This window comes from Sinocyclocheilus grahami, unplaced genomic scaffold, assembly GCF_001515645.1.
Source record: "Sinocyclocheilus grahami isolate Dianchi unplaced genomic scaffold, SAMN03320097.WGS_v1.1 scaffold644.1, whole genome shotgun sequence".
Classification (NCBI taxonomy): Eukaryota; Metazoa; Chordata; class Actinopteri; order Cypriniformes; family Cyprinidae; genus Sinocyclocheilus; species Sinocyclocheilus grahami.
Genome location: NW_015505823.1, coordinates 386,147 through 404,525, shown reverse-complemented (window position 1 = coordinate 404,525; position 18,379 = coordinate 386,147). Strand labels below are relative to the sequence as shown.

At 34.3% G+C, this 18,379-nt stretch overlaps 1 protein-coding gene across 1 annotated transcript in view; it reads right to left on the bottom strand.

Annotated features, from left to right (window-relative positions):
* Positions 1-9,109, bottom strand: part of trpm2 (transient receptor potential cation channel, subfamily M, member 2) — a 46,577-nt gene extending 37,468 nt beyond the window's left edge. Inside the window, 6 exon segments of the mRNA XM_016242041.1 lie at positions 820-881; positions 1,923-2,103; positions 2,808-2,974; positions 3,606-3,786; positions 4,489-4,657; positions 8,943-9,109. Of these exon segments, the coding sequence (XP_016097527.1) occupies positions 820-881; positions 1,923-2,103; positions 2,808-2,974; positions 3,606-3,786; positions 4,489-4,657; positions 8,943-9,109 (927 nt within the window).
* Positions 9,110-18,379: the final 9,270 nt, after the last annotated feature.

Below are 18,379 nucleotides of genomic sequence, written 5' to 3'. Positions count from 1 at the left end.
AGCTAATATCACACGGAGAGAGACGTTTTTTCTCCAAAAATCAGCATGATTACAAATGTGATATTGATTTTATACAACAGTTCAATAAGTTAATATTAAGAGACTTACATTTTAGACACCATATTGCCTGTTTTATTTCGCCAACAAAAATAATTCCAAACACACCCACAGCACTGTTTTGTGTCTCTGAGCAACATGACGGTGTTTCGTTCCTGAATGAATCAACCGTTTAAATGATTTGGTTCCATCGCAATGACTCACTCATTAACAGTGACTTGCACATTTTAAAGTATCTTTTCTTCTTTTTTAAAAAAAAATCATTTCAAATAGCAAAACATTATTTATGCATTTGTAATTGCAGGTTAAATCATTCCATGTCCCTCTGAGCTGAATTAAACAGTGTGTAAATGCATCTAAATGCGACTTCAGATGCAGCTTCTGTGTTTCCTCTGCATTGCAGATAAATTTAGTTGATACTGATTTAATTTGCCTGGTAAAACCCCAAAAGTCTTATTCTAACCGACTGATTAAATGTAAGAATTTGATTCAAAAGATGATCCACACTTTTAGAAAAAATGCCCATAAAAGGTCCCATAAACTCATTGAAAAAGATTAGCTACTTTCTATCACTGCTGTGAACTGACCACCACGCAGAATATGAAGAATATGAAAAACATTAGAAGTCAGCTGTCCATGGTAGTCCTTAAGATACCAGCACAATAACACACTCCAGAACTCTAAAATTCCAGAAAATATCGAAATATCTTTTTTTTTGTCAATATCGCACACCCCTACTGACGACTTTAAAAAAAATCTCACGTTTAGTGTTCCTGGACCACCGTCCAATACCACACAGACCACTGGTATTGTCACTCCACTCTCTGATGGAAAGACAAAACACGCCACAAATAATCAAAAGTTACTAGTGAACAGCATTAAAGAGCCATGAAATCAAAATTCGGTGGCTTTTATTCATCATTTTGAGGTCATGTGTATGCTAAATACTACTTTTGTGGCACTAGTACGCAGATTTTTGTCCAAATCAAGGCTATTTTTTTTTTCAAAGTATGATCTGTTTGATATGCCCTGCCTAAACTTCCGGTTTCAACAGGAAATACATTCACGCAGGACAGAAAACTGCTTTGCATGTTGGCCTTTACAGTATATGAGCTGTCAAATACGAATCACGCAAGCAAACACGTTCCTTTGTGCGTATGAAAGCCACTGCCGGTCTGAAAGGTCAGGCAAAGGTCGTCTGCTGACCTCTGACCTTTGTCTGTCGGTTTACTACTCATCTCTACAGTGCTGCGGAGTGACTAACTAAAGTTGTGTGACAGCATTATAGTACAGCTAGAAAGTCTGATTCATTTTAGTGAATCGTTCATTCCAGCGAAGTGGTTCAAAAAAAAAAAAAGATTCAGTGTTGATCCATCAGAGGAGGCAAGAGAGGCCTATAAATAAACATGACAATTAAAAGTGACTGAATGACCTCATGCATTAATTTTTTTTATCAGAAAGAATGCATTAAATAATGAAAAATGCACAATCAGATTTCAATCTGAAATGTTTCTCGAGCAGCAAATCAGCATATTAGAATGATTTCTGAAGATCATGTGACACTGAAGACTGGAGTAATGATGCTGAAAATACAGCTTTGCATCAAAGGAATATACTACATTTTAAAATATATTACAATACAAAAGTTTGCAATAATATTTCACAATATTTCTGTTTTTACTGTATTTTTAGTCAAATAAATACAGACTTGGTGAGCAGATGAGGCTTTTTTTCACAAACATTACAAAATCTTACCGACTCCTTACTTTTGAACTGGTATTGATAGCTATTGTACAATATTAAAATATGAAAACAAGCTATTTTAAATGATGAGTAAATCTTGTAAAGCTTCCTCAACACTACACCTCTGTTTCCCAGCGATTGCTGAGAGATGAGTTTCTCCAGACGGGCCCGCAGCTCAATCTCAACACCATAATGTCCGTGAGTGCCATCATCCACCAGCAGGAAGTGAGTGTGATTGTTATCGAGGCAGGAGAGACAGCCCTGACCCTGCTCGTCCAGAGCGTAGTACGCAGGGAAACAACCCTAGAGAGAAGATGAGATCCCAGAAAACTCTGTTGTTATAAAAACACTAACAGCATAACAGAAACTACAAGGGGTTTGTGAGTTGATGAAAAGCTAATAATTAAATGTGACCCTGGACCACAGAACCAGTCTTAAGCGTCAATTTTTAAAAAGCTGAATAAATAGGCTTTCCATTGATGTATGGTTTGTTAGGATCGAGACAATATTTGGCCGAGATACAACTATTTGAAAATCTGGAATCTGAGGGAGCAAAAAAATCTAAATATTGAGAAAACCATCTTTAAAGTTGTCCAAATGAAGATCTTAGCAATGCATATTACTAATCAAAAATTAAGTTTTAATATATTCACAGTAGGAAATTTACAAAATATCTTTATGGAACATGATTTTTACTTAATATTCCAATGATTTTTGGCATAAAAGAAAAATCAATAATTTTGACCCATACAATGTATTTTTGGTTATTGCTACAAATATCCCCCAGCGACTTAACACTGCTTTTGTGCTCCAGGGTCACAAATTATAAAAATGTAAAATTAAAATAAATACATAATTTTTTCAAAATAAAACAGCTTCTAAAAAAAATATATTATAATTTATATTATATAAAAAAAAGAGAAAAAATATGTTGTTAAATGATTGAAATACGTAAATATTTTAGTAAATAGGTTTTGGCTGACCAGATCATTAGGAAATCATCTGACCTCAGGATGGACGAGTGCGTGTCGGTTGTGAATGACTCCCCAGGGTGCCACACCAATGACGACGTTCTGTCCCTCCATCAAACCGCTGCTGAGTGTGTGATCTCGCACGGCCATGCCCACGTGCTTCATCACACCGGCGTGTGTCCCTCCTGTCAGGATCCACGCACCTGCCACACGGAAAGCACTGTAGATTAGTCTAACCTGTTTAATACACCTTAAAAAGCATGTCAACACAAACCATCAAAAACTTGGTTCTGCAGCTTGTGCTAGACCAGTTTGTGACGGTTGTACACACATGCTCCAATTCTCTAATTTTCAGTCAGGGTCATTAAAAGCCATAGAGAAAACCTGGCAAGTTATCTACATTTAGTATTTAAGGCATCATAGACAAGCTTTTGCTATAATTTTTTGCAATAATTTTGGTGATGTTGTTTAATTGGCTGCATGTGTTTTTTAGTGTTTAATGTATGTATGTATTTTATTCGTAAAAATAAATGTAATTTATTTATATTTAACTAAATAAAATATGTGACCCTGGACCACAAAAGCAGTGGCTTCAGTGTCACATGATCCTTCAGAAATCATTCTAATATGCTGATTTGCTGCTTCATAGTTTTGTGGAAACCTTAATACGTACCTGATACAAACAATTAGGCAGTTGAGATGTGCTATATAGTACATATTGCCCTGTGCGAGCATGCTGAATATATGAGACTAAATTTGAACATACTGCTATAACATTATATAGAGAGCTTTGTGATAACATTACAATCCCGGCCCTTATGCAGGCTGCCGTACCTGTGGTCTGGGCGACTTTGATGAGGCCCCGGCGGAACTTGTCCTTCAGGTGAGTCTTTATGTAGAAGTTTTTGGCTCCGCCGGTCACTGATATCAGCAGGTTCGGCGAACGCAGTTTCCAGTGTTCGGTCATCAACTGGTACAGACTCTCACAGGACGTGTCCGACGACACCCGAACATACTAAACACACACCACAGAAGCCCTTCTATGAGTTCACAGTGAATGGGTGCCGTCAGAATGAGAGTCCAAACAGCTGATAAAAACATCAGATTAATCCACACCACTACAGTCCATCAGTTAATGTGTTGAACAAATCCATTATTAAGGCATGTCAAACCTTGGCTTCTGACCAAAACACGAGTCCATAATCTATAACAACGCTTCCTTCGGTGAGAAAATCATCTGGTCTGAATCAGGAGAGAAATCTGCACAGATCAAGCACAGCTCTAAACAAATATGTGGCTGTATTTTGATGTGAGAGACAACAGGAGATGGACTTTTTCACTGGAGGAAGCATTATTATGGATTATGTGCTCACATTTTAGCCAGAAGTGACAGTTTGAAGTTAAAACGTCTTAATGATGGATTTGTTTCATCTTTTGTCTTCTCCAGACGTTCACTGATGGACTGGAGTGCTGTGGATTACTTGTGGATTATTGTGATGTTTTTATCAGCTGTTTGGACTCTCATTCTGACGGCACCCATTCACTGCAGAGCATCCATTGCTGAGACACTGATGCAATGCTACATTTCTCCAAATCTGATGAAGAAAAATTCATCTACACCTCTGATGCCCTGAGGGTGAGCACATGTTCAGCTAATTTTCATTTTTGGGTTAACTATTCTTTAAATATCTATAATACGCTGGAGACATAATTTTACCTTCCCGGTTTTCTGTCCAAGTCCTCCAAAGCTGATATCTCCAAAGGCATCGGTGGGCACCTCTCTGACGTGTCTGTGTCTGTCCCACTGCTCCCCCATATAGTCCTCCGGTTTGATGGCCTCATCGCAGTGCTGGATCTTTGGGTGACCACACTTACAAATCCCCTCCCTGCCAACAGTAATCCATGTTATCCACACATGAGTTACAGCCCAACAACACGAGGACCGCACATATTGTCCAAAGGTTGCTGAACTACACAGAGGAGTGTATACACGTGATCTTTAGTTGACCGCTTGTCAACGGGACCATTTCTGTGAGTTATACTGATGTAAAGTGAAGTTGCAGAAACATTTGATGTTGGATTAAGTTTGAAATGATGTTTTACTGAGAAATTGCTAGTGAAATTCACAAATAATTACAAAGGAATGAGAAGTAACACACTGAATTAAACATTACATTTTTATGTAGAAAGACTGAAGCTGTATTTTCTAGTTAACTGTACTTCGATAATCGTTTCTTTACTGTATTTACAGTGTATGACTGACATCATTAATTATACTTCATATTTGAAACGCACAGAATAATACACTTTAAAAAGAATAGTTCCGCTAAATATACAATGTGCAAGTCAGGATTTAAATTTTTTTTTGCAGCAGTAAAAATCACCTTTCGCTTTTATTGCACAGAAAACAGCAGCTCAGATATTCTGCAAAACATCTTTTGTGTCAAGAAATCATTCAGGTTTGGATGAATAAATTATTATTTAAAAGAAAGTTTCTGTTAATACAACACTAAATTAGACCCTTTGTTTTGGATATGGATATTGCTATTTACCTGCTTCAATGTTGTGTTACTTGCTTGTTAACACTATATACAGTATATGCTTTGATATAACAATGCTTGGTCTTGCACTACTTGCTTTGTTAGGATGAATAAGCAACAGTTGTGAAAGTGAGGTTCATGAGTTTGATGTTTTGTGATCAACCACAAAGGTTAATAAGAGAATGTGTTGAACATTTTTTTTGAATTTCAAGCAACAGCTGAAAACTCATCTCTTTCTAAGCTACTTGACTTCATCATAAAAAAATTAAAAAAAATAAAATAAATAAATAACATTTTTTTAAAAAGTATCTCTCTCTTTATTTATTCCTTCTCTTTCTAGCTTGTACTTATTTGAACAATGTCTAAGAACTTGGTATTACAACCACTTCTTGTGTCTGTTTGCCTCTTTAAGAAGAATCACTTTATGTATCCCTCAGTTGTAAGTCGCTTTGGATAAAAGCGTCTGCTAAATGACTAAATGTAAATGTTTTATTTTTATTTATTTATTCTTTTTTTTCACTATGTCTCACCTTTTCGATGTTTAAGAATAAAGTTGTCAGATTTCCTAACTGGATGTTGCTGATATCCTTTGGGTGTACTTTCTCTTCTAGTGCACACAGCATTTCTGCAAACAAAACTCATTACTTTTTGGCATAAAAAGCACATTTGCAAATACAACTCATCTTATTCTACAAAGTTCACATAGGACGTGTTCTTGCGTTTTCACAGTGAAACTGAATGCAATGGGTCAAAGACATCTTTCTATGAAAATAAATAAATAGCCTCTTCCTGTATAAAATACACAAAAATGAATAGAAAATAGAAAAACTGTTACTTTAACACATACTAAGAAAGAAACTTTTACAGATTTTTTAAATAATATATAAAATAATATTACAGAACAATAAAATTGACTTCAGCTGCTTGCATTTTTCAGATACTTTTACCTTAAAGGATTTTTTCACCTCTCTCCTTGGACTGTGATTGGTAAAGTTCTCTTATTTCTCCGCTTCATATAATCAACATTATATGTTCTGACTGGGTTTTACATTCAAGGAAACAGAAGAAAATAAAACTGAAAGCTTGATGGTTTTGCTGTTTGTTTCTTTTTTTTTTCTTTCACAGATGAATACTAGTCACCAAAACAAGTTGCCACGGTAATGGGCACCAAGTGCAACTCTAAGTGGGAGAAATGCAATTCTTTACATGATGATCAGATTACATTATCATTGAGAAAAGCATGACTGCTTTAATGGGCTGACATGCTCTCTCTGTGTGGGATTCTTTACAGTTGAATTATAGCGTGTAGGTTATATGGACTTTTTTATGGTGCTTTTGTCCTTTTCAAAGCTTCAAAACTTTAAATGCAATTGCATGGGGGGGGGGCATTATACTCTCAAAAACTCTAATTATATTCAACATACACGATACACCGCAGACATTTAATAAATGACAAATCCCATATTTGATCTCATAGCTGTTTATTTTTTTCCTCACCTCTGAGGTCTTTTTGCTAATTTCTTACTGATCCACTGTAGTAAAATAAAATACAAAAATCTTTTTTAAGCATCATTTATTTTAAAATTACAACTATAACAACTATATATAAACAAGAACAAAGCTAAAAAAAAATTTTTTTTTAGTAGGCCTAATTTTGTTTGTGTTTTTGTCATTTTTATTAGTTTTGTATTAGTTGTATTAGTTTATTAGACAATATGTCTATTTCTATTAACGGTTATAAGATACAAATAAAAAGCACAAACAAAATGACTAAAACTTTAATTACGATTAAAATGAAAATTAAACACAAAAAATGAAAACCTTATTCAAATAACCATTGTGTGTGTGTGTGTGTGTGTGTGTGTGTGTGTGTGTATAAAAAAAAACCTTGCTATGTGTACTGCGTTAGGCTAACTGAGACTTGCACATCATTGCTCTTTTGTTGATTTTGATTGCTTCCATTGTCCTCATTTGTAAGTCACTTTGGATAAAAATGTCTGCTAAATGTCTAAATGTAAATTGTGTGTATGTGTATATATATTACACATACTGAATACAGTATCTTAAAATAGATACATTTTTGTGAATTCTGTCTGTCAAACTAAAATACTACATATATATTTAGTTATTTATGTATGTATGTGTGTGTAAGATATAAAAAAATATAAAAAGTATTAAATACACATATAAAAAACAAAATTACAAAAACTTATCTACATTTAAAATGAAAAATAAACATAAAAAATAAACTTTTTATTAAATATAGTGTCTTAAAATATGATTTTTGTTAATTCTCTCCTCCAAACTAAAATTATAAAATCACAATTGTTAATAAAATAATATCAAATAAATAAAACATGAGGGTGAGTAAATTATGACAATTTTTGGTTGAACTATCCCTTTAAGAGCGGTTGAACCTCACCTCTTTCTAATCACTGCTATTATATCATAATACCATTATATCAAATGCCTTATTTTATGATATAGCTACTTATTTTTCCTCACCTCTCAAGTCTTTTTCGCTAATTTCGTCCTGATTCATTGTCGTAAACTCTGACATTCTGTTGGTAGTTCAGAAACGCATATTAAAATGAATAATGAATCTGAAGTACAGTACAAATTAAATAAACACATGTTTATAAATCACACGACTTACGACTTACATTGCTTCTTGTAAGAGTGAAAACACGAAATAAGTGTTTTATTTTGCCGTTTCAGTTGGCTGTGATTTAGTCGTCATGATAATGGCTGCCTCCGTGGCGTGCTCTGCAGTTGTTTTTATGTTTTTGTTAGTTTGTCCTGTCTTTAGTTATATCCCTGCAATCAGTTTCCCCAGAGACGAACTGCTGGACATTCGGAAGTACACACCACCCGATATTTCACCGGTTTTCGACTATTCTGATGTTATTTTATTATTCCAAACTGAGCTAAAATATGCAATTTGGTGCAGATGCTGATATTTATATGACCAAAAAGGGATGAAATTCTGAGGCTTGTAATGTAAATCAATGAGATCTTTATAACAGTACAGCAGATACTTGCATAAAATGATATAAATATCAATCGTCACTATATCTCCAATAATATGTTTTAGTAAGATGAGATTTAAATGATGAAATGCAATCCAACACTGATTGAGAGATGAACAAGTAGCTAAACGCTCCTCAGAAGATGTGAGATGTTCTGGAGGCTTGTGAAGATCACTCCTCCGCTGAGGAACAGTGAAAGTAAAGCTTCTGGAAACAAACGCTCCTCAAAAGATCCTGAGGATCAGATTTGAGACGCACTGATTTTTCTAAAAAGTGATTGATGGAGAATCAAGTAAAGCAGAGCTGCTTCAGTCCAGTGAGGGTTCATCTGGAAATATTACTAGTTATTCTTACGTTTACTAAAATCAAGTTTTGACAGCAAAAAGACACGTGAAGCACGAGCTGAAGGTGGATGTTTGTACGATTATACTAAAAAAATCTAAACTATCAATCAGACGACAGAAGGCATGTAGTAAATTGTGACGTTTTTAGCAAAGTTTGATTATGTTGTTCATATCAAATATGATACAGTAGGCTTTTAAGGGTTAATTTCCCAGTGTGATGGAGTAAACATTATAAGACAAGCTCATTAAAAACCATACCTGCCATCCTCCACATAGAAGCAGCACTCTTTCTTCTTGATGTTTTCTGTAATCCAGGAGGCGAGCGAGCAGCGCTGGAAGGAGGGAGACAGAGACAGATATCGGCCTTCAATGGCGCTCACAGCGAGTGTCTGCACCAGGGTCGGCTCCACTGCTGCCTCATCCATGCTCGTGTCAGACACAGTGAGTGTGAATGAGAAGCGCAGATGCACGGGACGGGGAGGGAGGGAGGGAGGGCACGGACAGGATGGGCTACAATACACTGCTGCAGTGGTGATGTCAGACACAGAGACAGACGCATTACAGGAATCTGGAGCAGAGACTGAAAGCCTCATTTAAAGAGCTCAAATCATGAGCTGTGCTATGAAAACATTCTACAACTTCACTTCAAAATAAACCTGTGTTATTTTACTATCACTGATACTACTATAGTTTTTATTAACATTTTATATTTATATTCTTGTTTACATTTAAATTTTCTGTTTTAATTTGAATTTGAATGTATTAGTAGTTTTGTTGTGTTTTTGTCATTTTTTTAATGTGATCGGCAAAACATAAGATCATAAAATAATTAAGCTTTTTATTTCAGTTAAAGTTTATTATAGGTTTACTAATATTTCAAGTAGCGTTATTATTGTTAAAACTAATTTAAACCCATTTAAAAAAATTGTACTTAATAAATGTTAACTGAAATAAAATATAAAAAGCTTATTTAATTTCAGCTAGTTGCAAACAAACAAACAACAAAATTATTTTTAAAAAGTACATTTGAAATGAAAATAAAAATAAACCCCAATTTAAACACTACAGTATTATGTCAATGATACTAAAACAACACTGATTTTAGGTGACCATGGTTTAAAAAAAAAAAAAAGTAAATACAGTATCTTAAAATAGAATCAATTTTGTGAATTCTGTCCTCCAAACTAAAACGATAAAACTTTTTTTTTTTTGCTGTTTCATGAATTGTTTTCGGCATGGATGAAAGATTATCACCTACAGCTCAACCTGGCAAAGACTGAGCTTCTTGTCTTCCCTGCCACTCCAACTCTACTTCGACCATCCATCTCATGAACACTTGACAATAACTGTGGAACACACACTATTTATTCACTCATACACTTATTTATCTAACACACACACTCAGTCTACATTTCAATTTGCACATAATATACCTGTACATACAACTGTCTATTGTTATATACCTGTACATACAATTGTCGATTTGTATATTTTTATTCCTTAGTTACTTGTTCTATTTTTCTATTTTTTATTATCTGTGTTTTTGTTCTGTCACTGTCATTCTGTTACACTGTGGAGCTTCTGTCATGAAAACAAATTCCTCGTATGTGTAAACATACCTGGCAATAAAAACTCATTCTGATTCTGATTCTGATGAAAACGACACTACCTGAGTTCATTGTGCCTTAAAGGGAAAGTTCACCCCACTATTTTAATAATTGTATTATTTACATGTCATCTCATTTTAAGTTATACAGGTCTGGAACAACTTGAGTAAATGTGTGAACTATCCTTTTAAATATCAGTAGGGCGGTAAAGCTGACTCTATCAGCAGCTGTGATTTAACCAACTGTATGTAGTTTTTTTTAACCTTGAAATACCAGTAGGTAAAGTAGAAGTAGACTGATTTCTAATAAGCGAATAGCTGCTATTTCTTTTTTCAAACGTGTGTTCTGAGAGTAGGTTTGGTAAACGGGTACGAAATTCCGCTAAAAGGGCGGATCGCTTTACGGCAGCAACAAATGCACCTACAAGAATCAGCTGTAAATACGACAGTGATAGCCTATATTTACTACAGTAAATTCAGGGTCTCTTTGTCAGCGATCCAGAGATTCTCCATCCCTGTATTTCCTGTGCTCCTCTTCTTGTTTGGATCTTCTTTTGCTCTCCTTCAACAATGACATTTTATGGGTTGTGCTTCTAAACCTTGTATTTTTTCTTACACACAAACAAACTGCAGATTACCTGAATGTGCACTTTTAAGTCATCAGACCTCCAAGTATCTTCTTTTGTTATTTTCTTATGAGAGGACGGGGGAAATTGACAGCAAATGTGTTACAACTGTAGAGAATGAAGCTCATGACTCTATTACCTAACATAACTAACTAAATACTGCTTGCTTACAAGTTGTTTCTGTACATACCAATTGTTCATGTAATGAAGTGACAGTTTGCTATTGAAATAAAGAGATTTAACTAAAGTATGTAACATAAACAGTTTTATTTGGCTATCGATGAGTGGCTAATCGTGCTGTTTAGCTGTAACATTTTCGGGGGGGGGGGCAATCGCTACACAACAGCTGCTCCAAACGAAATAAGCTTTGCTTTACCTTCACATGGTACATCACTTAAGTTATCTTCTTCTTACTTCTCCTTTTCAATCCAACAATCACAAGTTTATGTTGACAGCTTTCACCGCCATACCGCTATACGGCTAAAGCGCACGCGCGGTTTAATACTACTATGGTAACCTGCCAAGCTTTGGTAACAACAGACTATTAAATCAAGCAAAGAGCAATCGCTCGACACAAATGTTACTATGGCAACACTGTCGAATTTAGATAATAATCGAAAAAGATGAGTTTAACAATGTGACATAGCACACAATAAAATATGACAGTGCTTGCTTTGTACTATACAGATGCCTATATCTGCAATAACTGCCTACTTGTTAAGATAAATTAGTATATGTTGATGTATATATTATTTTTTAAGTCGTCCCCTTGATCTATCATTAGTAGGATGTTTCCAAAAAAGATTATGGAGTTCCGTTTGTGCCAAAAAGTGTTGACCTTTGTCTATTGCTGAATTCGGAACCATAGATAGAAAGATAGATCTTTTTTTTTTTTGCAATTTTAATCCCGTCTGAATCAGCCACATCTGTGTTTTTGTCACACAACCTCTGTAATATCAGAATGCGCCATCTAGAGTTTCATGACTGAACTATATATTTCAGAAGTAATAGGTTGTTTTCTGTCCTGTTTGTAAGCCCCTCATCAAAACGCTCTGTTTGAAGGGGCGTGGCAGATTGTAGACTCTGAAGTAAACGCCCACTGCTATGATTGGCTAACAGTTGTGTATGTTTGACAGCCTATATCCTTCACAGATGGACGCTGCTGTGATTTAGGCTAAAAACGCATACATATGCGTACATATCAAACGATCTGTTCAACAGGCAAAGCAATGGTGATCACGTAATGAAAACAGTTACTCACACTTGTGTGGTGTGACATCGGATCCAATAGAGTGGGCACAGCATCATCTTTTAGATTCAATCATTCTGAAAATCCTGCGTTTATCGTTTAGGTTTCTGTATAGACCTGCGTTAGCTGCTCTTGTTATTTAACTACTCCGTGCGCAATTCGGTGGGTGGGGCTAAACAGGCAGCGAAGTAGAATCGGTGGGCGGGGCTAAACAGGCAGTGCTGTAGAATCGGTGGGCGGGGCTAAAAAGGCAGTGATGTAGAGTCTGTGGGCGGGGCTAAACAGGCAGTGATGTCGAAGCGGGCGTTGATCTTGTTCTGCGGAGGCGGTGCTTATCCACACTATTACATCATAGAGTAGAACATTCCACAAGCTGTCATTTTGACTGCCTTTAGTATAAACTGTTTTTAGACTAATGACAAAGTTTTGAGCTCTGAAATGTTTTTATAGCACAATGACCTCTTATATCAAAAGATCAAGGGAATTTAGATTTCTCAGTACATGACCCCTTTAAGAATTGGTCAAGAATTACACTTTCGGTACATTCTTACAAATTTATCTTAATAATAATAATAATAATAATTCATTATATTTATATAGCGCTTTTCTAGGCCCTCAAAGTGCTTTACATTGTGATGTATTCACCACCAGAAATTAAGAAATTCCTTAACTTCAAGATGCTTCTCGTGAATCTGGCCCCTGGACCTGAGATGCATCTCTTGCATCAAATGAGTAAACCCTGACACGATGCCGTCAGCGATCTACTCTTCACATGACTCCTCTGATAGGATGACGCAGCAGGCATCCGATATCACACTCGTTTCCAGAACCTGGAGTTTGGTGAGGATTCATCGTCTCTCCACAGCAGAGGTGAATTTTTACAGAGCAGATGGTGCAGTCCGAGAGGCAGGTGTGTAGTCCTGCATCTGTCCCAGCTGGATGAGAATCACACTGGTTTCTCCCTGGACCAGAGCCTGATGGAGCCCTACCTGCAGATCATACACTTCAGGAGAAACGCTGCTTTTCTCTGCACTTGCTCCTGGGGTTAAAAATGATGATAAGTCTCCGGCTGAGCTGGATCTTAGTCTCGATCAAGTTCATGCAGTCTGGTGAAGATACAGGAAGAGACGATGGTGAGGAACATGTAGTGAGAAAAATCACGCTACATATTAAAAATCAATGTTTAAATGTATAGAAGCGTACCTTCCCCGGGCAGGTCAGATCTGCCATGAATAAACAGTTTAAAGCCGTAGTAGCTCTCCAGCACGGTCAGCAGAGATCCACTGACAAAGTCAATTACAGTTTTGCTTGACATCTCATCCAAGTTGCTTCTTTGGTAAATCGCAGAAGCGTCATACAGTTTCCCATCTTTCCAAATGAGAAACACAGTAAACCGTATATATAAAGTAAAGCATATATGCACACACTACAAACACTAGCCTTACTCTTCAAAAGTTGGGAGTCAGTATGATTTTTTTTTTTAATTCAGCAAGGATGCATTAAAATGATCAAAAGTGACAGTAAAGCCTTTTCCAATGTTACAGAAGATTTCTATTTCAAATAAATGCTGTTCTTTTGAACTTTCTATTCATCAACAACTCTAAAAAATTGAATATATCACAGTTTCCACAAAAAATATTGTGCAGCACAACTGTTTTCAACACGGATAATAAACAGGAATGTTTCTTGAGCAGCAAATCAGCATATTAGAGTGATTTCTGAAGATCATGTGACACTGAAGACTGGAGTAATGATGCTGAAAATTCAGCTGTGCATCACAGGAATAAATTACATTTTACAATATATTCACATAGAAAACAGTTATTTTGATTTGAAATAATTTTTCTCAATTTTTGGTAAGCACAAGAAGCACTTTTTTCAAAATCAAAATTGACCAACTCCCAATTTTTGAATGCCATTGCACATGAATGAAGTAAAAACTAATTTTAATGTCTAAATTATGATAAAAAAAAAAAAAAAAAAAAAAAAAAAAAAAAAAAAAAAAAAAAAAAAAAAAAAGATTTTCTTACTCAGTATGTTTGACTTGTTTTCCAATACAAATATCTAATCAATTCTTAAAATCAAGGTACATTAACTTAAACCAAAATTAATTAGTTTATGCTTAAAACATTAATAAAAATATCTACCAATAAGGTCGTAAAAATAAACTTAATTCAAAGAAAAAACTATTTTATTTTTCTTATCTCACTGGTAAATATTTGTTATTGTTTTAAGGAAAAACTGATTAGCTGTTTTTTATATATATACAAACAATATTACAATATAATAAACTGTATATTTTAATAAGTAACACTAATGTAAATAATTATTTATTTAAATTTTATATATTATTTATTAAAATGTATTAAAATATATATAAATTATTATTCTTTACCTTCTTTACTGTAGAGCTTGACGAAAATTTCCCTTAAGAACAGCACTAGATCCAATGCAAACCACTTCAATACTCCACCGACCAGCAGGAAAACAAGAAACGTGCAAATGCATGCCAGAATCACAGGGAGCACTGATGCTAAAATACAATCAGAGAGTAAAACAGCACAAGAAAATAAAGCTTTGACTTCTTGTATACTGTGACGATTTCTATTTCAAATAAATGCTGTTCTTTTGAACTTTCTATTCATCAACAACTCTAAAAAATTGAATATATCACAGTTTCCACAAAAAATATTGTGCAGCACAACTGTTTTCAACACGGATAATAAACAGGAATGTTTCTTGAGCAGCAAATTAGCATATTAGAATGATTTCTGAAGATCATGTGACACTGAAGACTGGAGTAATGATGCTGAAAATTCAGCTGTGCATCACAGGAATAAATTACATTTTACAATATATTCACATAGAAAACAGTTATTTTGATTTGAAATAATTTTTCTCAATTTTTGGTAAGCACAAGAAGCACTTTTTTCAAAATCAAAATTGACCAACTCCCAATTTTTGAATGCCATTGCACATGAATGAAGTAAAAACTAATTTTAATGTCTAAATTATTATTATTATTTTTTTTAGGTGTGACTACTTTTCTAGTTTTCTAATTGTTGATATTAATTTAAAGGGCCAGTACACCAAATAATTAAAATCCTGCCATCATTTACTCATCGTCATGTTGATCCAAATGTATGACTGACTTTCTTCTGCAAAACACAAAATAATAAACTTTAAATTTGGGTTTGTTTTTATAGGCTATTATATGACTTCAGATGACTTGAAATATAGTGCTTGAGTCATATGCATTACTTCATGCTGCTTATTTGCATTTTTAATGCATGCCAGAATCACAGGGAGCACTGATGCTAAAATACAATCAGAGAGTAAAACAGCACAAGAAAATAAAGCTTTGACTTCTTGCATCTTGTGACTTATTCTGAATAAATGTTTATATTTTTAAATAAATTATATATATATATATATACTTGAATTACATATATTAGTGCTGTCAAACGATTAATCGCGATTAATCGCATCCAAAATGAAAGTTTTTGTTTGCATAATATATGTATGTGTACTATGTATATTTATTATGTACATATAAATACACTCACATACGGAAGAGGATTAGGGCCATTCTCGAAACATAACGGATTTATTCTCGAAATTTAACGACTTTAATCTCGAGATGGTTTTATTTTTTTATTATTGCTTGGCCCTAATCCTCTTCCGTACACATATGCATGTATATATTTCAGAATATATATATACATACATACATACACATATCTATATTTGATACATTGCCCGTCTGCTTTAGTCAGTGTAAAATTCTACTTCATGCAGGATATTCTTCTTGCATAACATCACTGATCAGATCAAATGATGAGTGATCAGTGTCTCTCACTCACTTTTGTGACTCACACACTGCAAACATGCACTCAAACAGACCCTATACCATACGATCGGGCCCTGCTCATCTTCACACATGGGACAATCGATTCTTGACGCCACCTGCTCTGGCAATGTACAAGAGACCCGTGCTGAACTCCTCATAAACCCCAACGTCTGTTTCGTATTCAGCAAATCGACCCTTTTCATACCACCTGCAGGTCAACACACACATTCATATCAGGCTTCACTGAAAGCACATGTGGGATCACGTTGATTACCGCACAAAATCACTAGCCTTACTCTTCAAAAGTTGGGAGTCAGTATGATTTTTTTTTTTAATTCAGCAAGGATGCATTAAAATGATCAAAAGTGACAGTAAAGCCTTTTCCAATGTTACAGAAGATTTCTATTTCAAATAAATGCTGTTCTTTTGAACTTTCTATTCATCAACAACTCTAAAAAATTTAATATATCACAGTTTCCACAAAAAATATTGTGCAGCACAACTGTTTTCAACACGGATAATAAACAGGAATGTTTCTTGAGCAGCAAATCAGCATATTAGAGTGATTTCTGAAGATCATGTGACACTGAAGACTGGAGTAATGATGCTGAAAATTCAGCTGTGCATCACAGGAATAAATTACATTTTACAATATATTCACATAGAAAACAGTTATTTTGATTTGAAATAATTTTTCTCAATTTTTGGTAAGCACAAGAAGCACTTTTTTCAAAATCAAAATTGACCAACTCCCAATTTTTGAATGCCATTGCACATGAATGAAGTAAAAACTAATTTTAATGTCTAAATTATTATTATTATTTTTTTTAGGTGTGACTTAAAAAAAAAAAAAAAAAAAAAAAAAGATTTTCTTACTCAGTATGTTTGACTTGTTTTCCAATACAAATATCTAATCAATTCTTAAAATCAAGGTACATTAACTTAAACCAAAATTAATTAGTTTATGCTTAAAACATTAATAAAAATATCTACCAATAAGGTCGTAAAAATAAACTTAATTCAAAGAAAAAACTATTTTATTTTTCTTATCTCACTGGTAAATATTTGTTATTGTTTTAAGGAAAAACTGATTAGCTGTTTTTTATATATATACAAACAATATTACAATATAATAAACTGTATATTTTAATAAGTAACACTAATGTAAATAATTATTTATTTAAATTTTATATATTATTTATTAAAATGTATTAAAATATATATAAATTATTATTCTTTACCTTCTTTACTGTAGAGCTTGACGAAAATTTCCCTTAAGAACAGCACTAGATCCAATGCAAACCACTTCAATACTCCACCGACCAGCAGGAAAACAAGAAACGTGCAAATGCATGCCAGAATCACAGGGAGCACTGATGCTAAAATACAATCAGAGAGTAAAACAGCACAAGAAAATAAAGCTTTGACTTCTTGCATCTTGTGACTTATTCTGAATAAATGTTTATATTTTTAAATAAATTATATATATATATATATACTTGAATTACATATATTAGTGCTGTCAAACGATTAATCGCGATTAATCGCATCCAAAATGAAAGTTTTTGTTTGCATAATATATGTATGTGTACTATGTATATTTATTATGTACATATAAATACACTCACATACGGAAGAGGGTTAGGGCCATTCTCGAAACATAACGGATTTATTCTCGAAATTTAACGACTTTAATCTCGAGATGGTTTTATTTTTTTATTATTGCTTGGCCCTAATCCTCTTCCGTACACATATGCATGTATATATTTCAGAATATATATATACATACATACATACACATATCTATATTTGATACATTGCCTGTCTGCTTTAGTCAGTGTAAAATTCTACTTCATGCAGGATATTCTTCTTGCATAACATCACTGATCAGATCAAATGATGAGTGATCAGTGTCTCTCACTCACTTTTGTGACTCACACACTGCAAACATGCACTCAAACAGACCCTATACCATACGATCGGGCCCTGCTCATCTTCACACATGGGACAATCGATTCTTGACGCCACCTGCTCTGGCAATGTACAAGAGACCCGTGCTGAACTCCTCATAAACCCCAACGTCTGTTTCGTATTCAGCAAATCGACCCTTTTCATACCACCTGCAGGTCAACACACACATTCATATCAGGCTTCACTGAAAGCACATGTGGGATCACGTTGATTACCGCACAAAATCACTAGCCTTACTCTTCAAAAGTTGGGAGTCAGTATGATTTTTTTTTTTAATTCAGCAAGGATGCATTAAAATGATCAAAAGTGACAGTAAAGCCTTTTCCAATGTTACAGAAGATTTCTATTTCAAATAAATGCTGTTCTTTTGAACTTTCTATTCATCAACAACTC